The sequence below is a fragment of the Protopterus annectens genome, chromosome 6.part1 (genome assembly GCF_019279795.1).
Source record: "Protopterus annectens isolate FY-2018-M chromosome 6.part1, PAN1.0, whole genome shotgun sequence".
Classification (NCBI taxonomy): Eukaryota; Metazoa; Chordata; order Ceratodontiformes; family Protopteridae; genus Protopterus; species Protopterus annectens.
The window spans coordinates 281758160-281771152 of record NC_056738.1 but is presented as its reverse complement, the minus strand read 5'-3'; the positions used below and the strand labels follow the sequence as shown (position 1 = coordinate 281771152).

Here is a 12993-nt window from a genome sequence, read left to right as displayed (position 1 = left end):
GAAGTCAATCAGGTTTAGGAGACATGATATGCCTTTTACAAATCCGAACTGGGTGGGGTCCAGAGTTTGGAGATTACCAATATCTTTGTTTATAAGTTCCATGATGATACATTCCTGGCCTTGCAAACCAGGCTCGTTAGACTAATGGGGCAGTAGTTCCCGGGGTACGTGGTGGCTCCCCCTTTGTGGAGTGGGATAACTGTCACTGTGCGCCATTCAGTGGGCACAAAGCCTGAGGTGAAGCTATGATTGAACATGGTGCTTAGGTGGGGTGCCAGTTCATTCTGTAGTTCATATAGAACACAGCCTGGGATGTTGTCAGGTCCCACGGATGCTGTGTTCTTGGCTTTGGAGAGTGGTTACAGGAACTCTGCATTCTTCCAGTATAGAGATGGGCCCTTTAGGGGGGGGGGGGTAAAGTTAGCACTGAACCTGCCAGGATGTTGGCAATATCAGTTGGTTCTGTATATCTAGTGCCATTGTGCTGCAACTCAGAGCACATCTGTGTTGCCATTGAGATTCTTGACAGCTATAGAATGCTTTGTGGTTGTCTTTAGAATCAGTGGCGATTTTGTTTTCATAACTAGCTTTGGAGATTTTATGAGGGATCTCAGCTTCTTACTGAGGCTGACCAGGGAGTTCTTCCAGTCATGGGATTTTACTTTTTTTTGCAACAGTTTCTTTCTTCTGTTGTAGAGTTTATGGCAGGGGGCCACCAGACTGGCTTTTTTTTTTTTTTGGAGGATAGCATCTTGGTTCTGTTAGGGATAGCATGATCCATGCACTCATGTAAGTGCTTATAAAGTGCATTTGTGTAGGATTTAGCAGTCGTACCTCTACTGTCCGTCTGTATGGGTGTCGTGAAGATTGCCACTTCAGTCTTAAGTGTGAAGTGGCCTTTGGAGAAATTGTTTATGGCGGTTTCCCTAAGAAGGGGTGGGGGCAGGATGGGGATGTCTAGGCTGATTAGCTTGTGGTCGGATCTGACCAACGAGGAATTGACCTCTGGTGTGGAACACTAAACGCCCATGTTGGTAATGACCAGGTCTAGGATACTGCTGCCCCTGGTGGGGGTGTGGATAAGTTGATCCAAGGCATTGGAATTTATGAATTTCAGAAAACGTTGAGCAAAAAAAGTTGGTACACACGTAGTTTTCCCAGTTAATGGTGAGGTAGTTGAAAATTGCCCATTATTAGGTTGTTGGGTTGTACCCTAATATTTTCCAGGGTATCAAGAAATGAGGAGTGGGAATCCTGATTCATGGTGGGGGATCTGTAGCAAAGTTACAATTTGGATTGCAATCTTGTCCAGAGTTAGTTGCACTTGGATAACCTCAGATGCATTATGCTGAGCAACTAGCCTGGAGGTGTGGATATCCTTAATAAATATGGACACACCTCCACCTTTAGTGTTTCGGTTCAGGTTAGGTGGCCGAAAGGTGTGGTATGAATTATAGCCTGGTAATGCAGGGGTGCTCTCTGGAGCCTTGAAGCAGGTCTCTGTCACTGCACAGATGTCTATATTCTCCATTTTAATGAGTGCCTCGAGTGAATGCATTTTGAAGTTTAGACTTTTAGCAATGAGTAGCATTACATTCAGATTTTGCTTGCACCTGTTACGGTGGTGAATTTGTCATTTGAACCTTGCCTAAAAATCGATCATGTCATCCCAGGTAGACAGATACTGGATCCCCTTAGAATGACACCAGAAACTTAGCCAATTGCTGAAGTCAATCATTTTGTCCTTGTACTGTGGTATCATTCTGGGCGATGGCAGGATGTTACTCAGGGCTAGGGTCATACCTGCCTGGGCTACAAGATCAGAGAGCTCCATGTCTCTTTTCATGTAGTCCAGGGAGGTACGTCTCAGGTCATTCACACCAACATGGACAATGACAGTGTCATATTTGTACTTGAGGAGTGACCTGAGTGCGTGCGTTATGTGGTGGTTCCTGGCACCTGACAGGCAGCTGACAGGAACTTTCTCCTTGTTTAGCCTGGTGAGTGGAACATTAGTGTGCCTGACTACAGAGTCACCTATGACTAGAGTGTTTGGTACGTTATGACTTATGGGCTGTGGTTAAGTGGCACACTGAGTTTGTGGACTGTCATTTGCATTGTGTTGGGGGGGGTGGAGGTTGCATGCATTTCTGCTTTGGAGGTCTCTGTTGCTTAAGCCGATTCTTGAGAGCCTGCGTCTGTTTTGGTGGTGCAGGTTTTGAGGGACTATGTGATGTGTGGTGCAAGTGTTTTTCTCCTCTTGACTGTCTAGTCCAGTCTTGGGTGAAGAGAGCTTTGCTTCCAGTTTGGCTATACAAGTGCTACTCTCACAGGTTGTATTGTTGGGTGTTAGGAGGAGGAGAGGGTTGTCTGTGTACATGAGGCAATTGCTGCATTGCCCCAAGATGCTCAGATTCATCAGGTAGACAAGATAAAATACCGGGAGCTGATCCTTAATAAATAAGCACCTATCCAGTACGTCTAAGTACTAAAAACTGTTTTCATTTAGACAAGTGAGGAAAGTGGAGTGCTGTAAGTAATTTGTAACTTATTTAGTGCTTACAATGAGTTCTGAACAAGTGCCGAGCTCAAAGAAACAGATTTGAGTGCTAAAACTAAACTGGCTAACCACGAAACACCAACCAAAAAAACTGGCTAGTTGTAAGGGAAAATTTGAGAAGCAGACTTTACGGCAACAGGAATAGTTGAACCCTAGCTAAGCGGTGATGCATAGTTTTTTTTTTTTTTTTTTTTAAACAAACAGTAGCAAATGAGCAAACTGATTTAAACAAATTAACCAATAAAAAGTTAAAAACGGAGCCCGTTCCAGCAGTCTTTGAACAGACAAGTTCTAACTGCACACTCCTGCCACTAGGGTGCAGGGGAAACCAAATCTTCACACAAGAGTGTGCTACAAGCTCAAAAACAAAAAAAACAAAAAAACAAGTGAATACGTTTAATGTTTACATATTCAGACTATGATTTTCCTACCCAAAAACTTTGGATAACTGACATCTGAATAATAGACTCTACTGTAATACTTGACAACATATCCAGCCTCAGAAATGAGGAAGGTAAAGGCTATTGAAACAAGTTGCAGATAGCATAGTCACCTCACAGCAAGAAGTTCCCTCTTGGGTGAAGAGAGCTTTACTTCCAGTTTGCCTATACAAGTGCTACTCTCACAGGTTGTATTGTTGGGTGTTAGGAGGAGGAGAGGGTTGTCTGTGTACATGAGGCAATTGCTGCATTGCCCCAAGATGCTCATATTCATCAGGTAGACAAGATAAAATACCGGGAGTTGATCCTTAATAAATAAGCACCTATCCAGTATGTCTAAGTACTAAAAACTGTTTTCATTTAGACAAGTGAGGAAAGTGGAGTGCTGTAAGTAATTTGTAACTTATTTAGTGCTTACAAAGAGTTCTGAACAAGTGCCGAGCTCAAAGAAACAGACAACTAACCAGCGTAGAATGTACACACAAAATCAAGCAATGAAAACATGAAGCAATGCTTCTTTGAGCTTTAAGTTGTCCAGTGCATTCAAAGTAATGAGATCTTTCAACTGTATACTTCATCAGATACAATGTTTGGTTTTGAATACAACAGTAGAGTACTTCGAACAAAGAGGCTTTTCCTCTTATTTTTACTCGTTGGTCCTGGGGAAAACCAGTCACTCCTCTGGGTTTGGAGAGCTTATAAAGTAATCTACTTCACAGCAAGTAGCCTACATTTTATATTGTGGTACTATTGTGGGGGCAAAAACTGCATTGTGGAAAAACAAACTGAAAAACACATCAGTACAATAGCTCCCTTCAGACAATTTGCAGAACGCATACAAATAAACATGCAAAAGTGATTTCTGAAAAAGCATACGTCACAAAGCTAGAAAGAACATGTATACATACAGACACACACAGTTTTTGTCTTTTACTGTGAAAAAACAGTGGGAGCAAGATTTCACACCCAGTAAGAGAAAGTTCTAAATTATGTGAAAATATAATAGAAGCAGAAAGGAAAGATACAGGTAAACAGATCTAGTGTGTTATTAATGGATCCGAAATGTTAATAACAGCAGTAAAGGTAGACTGGCAATGCCATTTGCATTATTCTGCCTAGAAGAGTGGAAGCTAATTAGGGAATTAATCAAACGTACAGCAAGTAAAAAACATATGTAAATCTGCACAAATTGGCATTTTGGCAGCAATGAAAAAGAATGGGATTCAAGTTAAAATGAAGGCTCTATGTGGTTTTGACAATGATGCCAATATTCATCTCTCAAGCATTGATCTCAAGGTCATTTTCTAGGCAACCATGTCTCAAACATATGATAAGTTGGTTATGATTTGGAGACACAGTCATAATCCTTTATGTGATACACCTTTCAGACTCGTTATGTAGCAGTATCACCATACAGGAGACACAGATTCATCATGCAACCGCAAACGGAAATGAAAACAATAGCTTCTGAAATCTGTGCTGCCACACACAAAGGCAAAGTGAGACAACTAACAGCTTCGAAAGCAGTTATCCCTCAACTAGTGCACTCTGCTTCTGACCACTATGTTATTTATTATGCAACAGTAAGTTAACACCTTGCAAAGTTTTAACCACTTTGAACTCCTACAGTATTTTCCCTATAACGAGTAGTGTACCAGAACACATTTGTTATGAGCTAAGATTTACTTCATGAGCTTTATTTGCTCTGCTTTTAAGGTATGTTTCTTGTCATCCATTTCTCAAACATACAGCAAGCTGGTTATGATCAGTAACCTGATCAGAATTTTCTGTTGCATTTGCATTTTCAGCTGTTACAAGTGTGTTAATGTTTATTGCTATTGTATGCATATTGTCCATCAAATCAATACTTTTCAGACAAAATTTAAAAAATGGATAGCGTCTATCATTGTCCAAGCATAATTCCCGCCTCAAGATGTAGTCATGTCATTTTTTTTTTTATTTTGTCTGAGCCCTTCCATCATCTTCATGAGGAACCATTGAATATTCTCCAAATGAATTTTTTGTCTGCTTAAGATCCTTCATAAGAGAACACTATGCTCTACTGTAGCTCTAAAAGTAATGTGTGCATTGCAACAATGGCATCCCTGGAGGTGCTAGTAAACCCCTTGGGTATCAAGTTGGTCACCTTGAGTGCATTTGTTTCCAAAGAGGCAGCCCTTTGTACCCTATTTTTCTTAGAACAGCTAAGGCATTTTCATGGACACATAAATTTGTGCATCTAACTTAACACTGGAACATCAGCAGTTTATACAGCAGTTTGAGTCAGTGAAGCAACAATTCAACTGTACATGAGGCAGAATATGGGACAGTATATTAATTTAAAATTGAGCACTACATATCCATATATGTACCAAATTATCATGAAGTTCTCTTTATATTAATGTCCCATTCACTTACAGCAGAATATGGTCTTTTGCAACATAACAGGAAATTGAGCTTCCTGAATTCACAAGTTGAATGAAAGATTATAGATAAAAAACCCAGAAGATCCTTATTTTTTGCCATTCCTGTAGTACACGAAGATTTAAATCCCCCTAGATGCATGAAAGTGCTTCCTTGTAATGTTATCACTTAAAGAACATGCATATTTGTATATGTAATGTTGATGCAATATGTTATATGTTCAAAAAACACATACTAGAATAAACAGCATTTGTCCCAAAGCAGTCTTTCCATTATTTGGTTAAAATGACATCAGCAGACATCAAGCCCCTCTATCTGCATATATTATTTACCCCTTAAACATTATTGAAGGTGGGCAATTTCTGGAGTAAAGTCCTCTGATTAGGTTTGCTTTGAATCTGTTATAATTTTCGTTTAAACTATAATTACTTTGAACTTGACAAGAAGGTTTATTTGCTGCAGATGGCGATAATAATGTCAGTGCAACTCACACCTAATTACGTAACTCTATATTTATAGGGAACTTTGAAAAGTATGTCTATGCTTCACCAGATTTCCAGACTGCAGTTTATTATGGTTGCTGCATTGATGACCTTCTTTTTATCTGTAACTGTAACACAGAAAATGTGTAAGAGCTTTCTGTCTCTTTACCGAATGATGAAGATTTATCCTTTATAATCGATAAGAATACTAATCTTTTATGTTTTAAACGTTATGATAGGAGAGAAAGGAAGTATGGTGTTCAGTGTATGTACTACGGTGGAAATTGTGGCACGTACATTTTTTGTCAGCCGACAGAATGCATCCAGGGCATTCAATTAAAACATTATTATTCTTGAAGTTCTTGACAGCAAAGAAGCAGATGACCAGAGGGGGCTAAATTATCAGTAAGTAAGTAAATATGGATGTGTCTGAAAGTTGTATTCGGGAGCTTATGTCAATCAGTCGTTAATAGTGACTCTATCAAGAGTTTATTGTGGAAGAAGAGTTAGAAAAGAAGGAAATGTCTTGGTGGGTCATAAAAACGAAAGCTGTCCAGGCACTCACTGTTTCCCCTTAGAGTAGGGTTTCTGAAAAAGTCAAATTATTCTGTAAAGCTGACACATTTTCAAATCTATGTCACAGCTGGTTGTTATTTTATCTACAAATGTTTTTATTCTGTTACAAAAGCTATTAATTTATATCAGTTATTTACTTCAAACAGGTTACAATTTTGAATATCTTAAGAAGTACAATCTTACTACGTATAGTTTCCTTCTGGAAGGAAATGAATGGAATATATCTGGGTTTTGCTTGGAAGTTTTGCAATACTGCCAATCTGCTGTCTGCCATTAGTTGTGGATTCATGTTAAGCCATGGATGTATTGATAAAATTGAACTAAGATTTAAGAGTATCAGAGGGGAGCTATAAGTGTTTGGTCATTGTGTGGAAGCGTCCGATATTAATGAATTTCATGAAGGTAAAATAAATCACGTGAATTTTGTAGATTTTATGTTGCTGAAAAGTAGTGATGGTGTAGATGTTTATCTATTTTTACTAAACAAGAAGCAGTGTATATTTTAAGATATAGAACTTTGTTGCTACGGGACTTAAATGTTGATTTATATGGATTAGTTTAATATAAATGGAATGGAAATTTGTAAGTGAATTTAATGGGTTAGTTAAGTAGTTTTATTTATTCGTGGGAAAGAAATTTGCAAATTGTGAAGAAATATCTAGTAAATATTATTTGAAGGTGTGTGTGTGTGTGTGTGTGTGTGTGTGTGTGTGTGTGTGTGTGTGTGTGTGTGTGTGTGTGTGTGTGTGTGTGTGTGTGTGTGTGTGTGTGTGTGTGTGTGTGTTGTGTAGCTGTGTAGCTCTGTGGTCATTATAAAACTCTGAGAAGGTGTTTTGCTGAGGCATCTTGATTATGTACATGAATAGACATTATGTTCCACCTGATTTGTTTTTCTCATTCACATTACATTGATTTCATATGGTTGTTATGTTTATGTTATATCTGTATTCTAAATATCGGTGGATCTCTATAGGAAATAGCTGTTTACTGTGCCTCATTCAGGAACTAATAAACAATTAACCAGCTAAAGCTTACTTGTCACTATCTCACTTTCTCTGTCTCTCCTTTTTTTAATTTTTTTTTACAAACCAGACCCACTGGTATAGTGAGAAAATGTGCATCTGGTATCTCAGCAAATTCAGAGAGCTTGACTCCATTTTGTTTTTCTTTATCAGATAGGTCCAAAAGCATATTCTCCTTTCCTTGAACTCTTTTCATATCAGAAACTTTTTTCAGTGGTTTAACTACTGAGGCAAATAAAGGGGACACAGTAAGAAAATAATTACCTGGTTAATTCCCCAGTACAGTAAGGCCAGCTTTGCCTAAATGCCCAGCCTATCAAGCAATGCAACTTGTGTGAACAGCCCATCCTTTGGCATTCCTACAAATAAGTGATGTCCCTTATACTTTTTGTCATCTCCTGCTAACATCCATTAACCCTCTTGTTGGCTTGAGCAACCTTCCTTCCTTCAGTGTTACCCACTAGAATTCATTAATTATTTATTTAACATTTGTTTGCCAGGATAATCCAACTGGACAACAAATGTCCATTTTAAGCAGAGTCCGTCAGAGAAAAACTCCATAAGTTTACAGAGAGAAGAAACATTTACAAAAGTACATTACAGAGTAGTAGCATACAGACTGTAGACTTTACAGCCATTGCTATACAATAAGAGGATATTCCCTCTTTTGCTTGAAAATACAAGTGTACAGAATATACAATGGGAGTAGATAAGAACCTGGTAGAGCATTGCAAGATATTTCACAACTGAATAAGAGTATATAAATGTTTACGTTTTCCATATATACATTCAAGCAAATATACATGTAAGAGTATACATACATATATATGCATACACATGCATACACATATATACATACACACACAGATATACACATACAAACATTTACACTATATATATATATATATATATATATATATATATATATATATATATATCTACATACATATGGGAGCGGTACAGAATCCTGAATGGTGACATAGGTGTCAACCCTGGGGTAAATCTACCTTCTCCCATCCAGTTGTCTAAGTTATGCTTAAATAAGGTCATTGGGGATCTGTAGTTTACTTTACTGCGCCATAGTGTACCTTAATATATTGTATCATGCCATACCACAACACACCACAATGTGTCTGCTTGAACAACTGTGCCCTTCATGGCATGCTCAGCAGTGACCCTATAGAGAACAATTTATTTGTTATTCATAGTTGTACCCATGCATTAGACAGTTTGAAATGGTCAGCTTTAAATTTTCAGCACTACAGATGGCCTTGAAATGTTGCACCTTTATGTCCTCTATGCCTTTAGTGGCTAATATGGAGACTTCTCAAACAAAAATGTAGTTCTAAATGTACACTTTAAACAATTACCTGAATCTGAAGAAATAACTGTACTTACTTTTAATAATGTATTAACAACAAAGGTGTTCACCACAATTCTCTTTAAACAGCAATGCTACTCAAGAAAGCCCAAGTCTTAAAATGAATTTTATAATTCACAATTCACAAAGTCGAAGCTTTGCATAAGCGTAGCTGGTTCAGGTCGATTTTTGGGCATCAGATTAAAACCTCAGCAAATGGCCAATCATCGAATGCCAAACACTAAACGTGGAAACCATCGTAAAAGCCCACCTTCGAAAATAATACTATCAAATTGCAGGAAATGTTTTGCTATTTCCCCCTTGCATTCATGGTTCACAGTCCTGTATGTCTCCATCAGTTCAAAATGCAGACTACAGTATGAGTCACTTTACTAAACAGCAATGTCTACCATCCTTTCTTCATTGTGATGGGGGTACCTTGTACATTCTCTTTGTGAATTACTGCCTATTTTGTGTAGATTGTGTGAATATCTGTGTTGACATAAATGTTTCAAATGCTGCTTCATGTTTAATTAGAGATAAACACAAAAAAAAAATAAAATGAGACATTTTTTTCAAGTTAATGTTTCATAAATATTGTAGAACAGCTTATAATTCATCAATAAGGTGATAAATAGTAATTTATTTTAATTAATTTGTGGTCCTGAGAGACAATGCATTTTAATTAAAAATGATGTATCCAACTGATATTTTTAAAAGTGTGCTTCTAATCCAATGCCACGTGCTTTGCTCATACCCTTAATTCTCATGCAGTGCAACTTAAAAGAGCAGCTCCTTTTGAGGACTAATTGCTTGACACCTCATACATGCCCAAGAGCAGTATGCACTGAACATGGCTATTAAAATGAGCCTGCTGTAGATGATTTCATAAGTGCTGCTGCTATCTGAATAAATGTATTTCTCTGAAATAAACAAAAATGAATGCTCTTTCTATGAAGATTTTGCTTCCTAGCAAAGGTCAGTGAATTTGTCAAACCATTACTCTCTCGCTACTGCCTAGGCAGTAAATAGCCAGATGTACACATTCATGTTTACAGTATGACTCACCACAAAAATGGGAACTTTCAATACAGATGATACCTTTTTAAGAGCATACTCAGCTATAAATGAAGAAAGACTACCACACTGCCTGATTAACATTCCGCTGTAGTGCCTGGGCAGCTGTCCTTCTCTTACCCATATACCCTCTCCTATTATATTCCACTGTTGAACATGTACTGGCACCTCCCTTAGCAGTCCAACCAACAATAAGTTCCCCCTTCAGCTGCTCTGTAAGAATGTACTGCTTCTTATCATTAGTAAACCTGATGGACTTGGTCTGCACTATGTAACCTCTTGGTCTCCTAGGCACATCCTTTCAAGCCCTATTCCATTAAGGCTTCATCTCTTTTGTATCATCTTAGGCTATAGTTCTATTCACATGGGAATATTGGTCTTATGATTTTTTTTTTTTATTACTCAAAGTCCTTCAACTTTCTTGCTATCTTCATGAGAAACCTTATCATATTGCCCTCCATGCTAATTCCCTTCTTGTGATATAGTCTGCTGACCTGAACAGTATAACATCCTTATCTGTACAGTTACAACACAGCATTCTGCTACCTTTTGTCATGAATCACTTGCATCGGCACAAGGGATTAGTTTCCCAATTAATTGTAATTGTGTCTTTCGGCTTTTCCCGGTTAGGGGTCGCCACAGCGGAACTCCCGTCCGCTAATGATTGGCAGTAGATTTTTATGTACTGGCTTGCCGAGCCTAACGCACAACCTTCAATGAAGGAACGGTAATACCAGTCATAAATGTTATTACTTTTAATACTCTACCATCCTGCCTAGTTTCCTTCTTCCAATACAGAATTTTCACACTCCAGAGTAAGTACATGGACCTTTATTGCTGCATGTTGAAAATAAAATAACTCTTACCAGTACTGTCTTCTAGTCTTATAGCAGTCCTTTGTCTAACCGTCATGATTGTTTACATTTATTATATTAAACTGAGTGCCTGCAGAATCCCTTCTGTATGTTACAGAGACTGTGTTTGTCAGTCACAAAACAGCTGAACATCACTGAGATGAGACATGGGTTTTAGAGGTGCGAATATTACCACTCTTTGGGGCGTACAGGGATGAAACCCTGGGAATGACCTAGGTTGCCTGACTTTGATCAGCAGATCTGACGATGGATGAGCAGGTCACGGGTGTGATGATTGGCATGCATATTCATCAGCTTGCCCATCTCAGGAAAGGGCTACTTTTTCTAGTTGCTGACAGTCCACTATTCTCATGTTGGCTGAGAGACTTAAACTGTTACCAAGGTTGTTGTGGCCTTTGACATCACCTGTGATAAACAGGTATAGGATTTCCTGTCACTGCATTATAAAAAAAGTATCTGACCCTGCCACACATATCATACATGCTCACCGGCTCTCAGCTTTGTTAAAAAGGGAGTAGTGGCAGTCTCTAGTGTTAGAATACTGCACGGTCATTCTCTCCCTGGAGAGGAAGCACCCATTATGTAGGATTCTGGCATATCCATGCCTGGAAAGATAATATGGAAGGAGTCCATCATTGTTAGGGAAAAGGGATTGCAAGGTCACTCTCTCTTCCTGGACAGAAAGAACCATCTGCTGCATTACATCAGAATTTCACTGGACCTCTTGGTGGATAATAAGAATGGATGGAGGAATACAAAATCCAAAAGTTAACTTGGGCAAACATCAGAGATAAATGGACAGAGTGCAAAAAAATAAAATAAAGTGCTACTTTTGGCTCACATCACTTCTTTCTGCTAGTCTGTGTGTTATAGTCTCAGGTAGGATCATTATCTTAATAAACTTCTCTCCTGCCCCTAAAATATTATATTTTCCTGCTATGCTGTGGTACGTAAATGGGAAAGAAGCCTTACTAAGTTGAAAATGCCCACTAAATCTCCATAGTCCATGTCAGATATGACTTAAGCACATAGATAGTTTGGGTCAGACTATCTTATTGCCCACAAAAGTGGTAGCTTTATAAAAGCCTTTGAATGGACATTCATTCCTTCTTTTGAGCAAAAATTCATTTGAAGTTGTTTTAGTGATTAAAGCCTATGTTTACTATAGTTGTATGTCATGTCATGAAATGAGTGGCGAGTAAAGATCAGTGTGATGCTATACAATAACATGTAACATCCTGGTGCAGCCTACATAGCAGATAGATAAAAGGTAGTAAGGAGTTTCTGCAAAAAAATGTAAGGTTATGTTTTTGAGAATCCAGTGAAAGGACTTGTTTGGAATTATGACTTTGGAAGACTATAGGAGGAAATTGTTCTAAATTTTATAGTCATCCACTGCCTGAATCATGTTCAGTGATTAGTGAAAACAGCAGTGAAATGTGAAAAATGCAGCTTTGATGTGCCACATTATCAGTGGCAATTTACATGGGTAGATTAACTAAAAACTAAAACCAAGTCATCAAATTGGTACATTAGCCAAAATAAAGAACTCCAAGAATAAGACAAGAAATACATCGAAAATGTCTTTTACGATAAAGCTTTACTGTTTCTTTCTTTTTTTTTCATTAAATTTGGTGCGCTGAAGTATTTTGACAATTTTGTTTCTTTTTCCTTGATTTTTATTTTACGTTTTAATTTAGGGAATTCCGAGAATTTGCCAATGGTTCTTTCTGTATCGAATGTGATCCTCAGTGTGAAAAGATGGAAGACAATGTATTGACATGCTTTGGACCGGTAAGATGGACAGTGTTTCTTCTGGCTACTTTTTCTGCATTTCATCAATTTCTGAGTTGTCTTCTAATTTAAATAGAGTGATAGTAGAAATAAATGTTTAAATTCTGTAAACACTAGGCCTTACCTAAATATAGACTACAATTAAATATAATATAATGTATAATTTTATATATATATATATATATATATATATATATATATATATATATATATATATGGTTCAGTATCAGAAGCCTGAAACACTATAAGCTTGAAAATCAAAATCCTGAAACCAAAAGCCTGAAAATTCAAAATCCCGAAAACCCAAAATCCTGAAACTCAAAATCCTGAAAACACAAATAATGCTAATATGTCACTATAAAGACACTAATATCTACCAACTG

The 12993-nt window shown here is 37.8% G+C and overlaps 1 protein-coding gene across 2 annotated transcripts in view; it reads left to right on the top strand.

The window, feature by feature from the left end:
- Window positions 1-12993, top strand: part of ERBB4 (erb-b2 receptor tyrosine kinase 4) — a 4056904-nt gene that overhangs the window by 2894184 nt on the left and 1149727 nt on the right. For both annotated transcript variants that reach the window (XM_044075709.1, XM_044075708.1), the window contains exon 14: window positions 12517-12610. In XM_044075709.1, the coding sequence (XP_043931644.1) occupies window positions 12517-12610 (94 nt within the window). The remainder of the gene's footprint in view (window positions 1-12516; window positions 12611-12993) is intronic.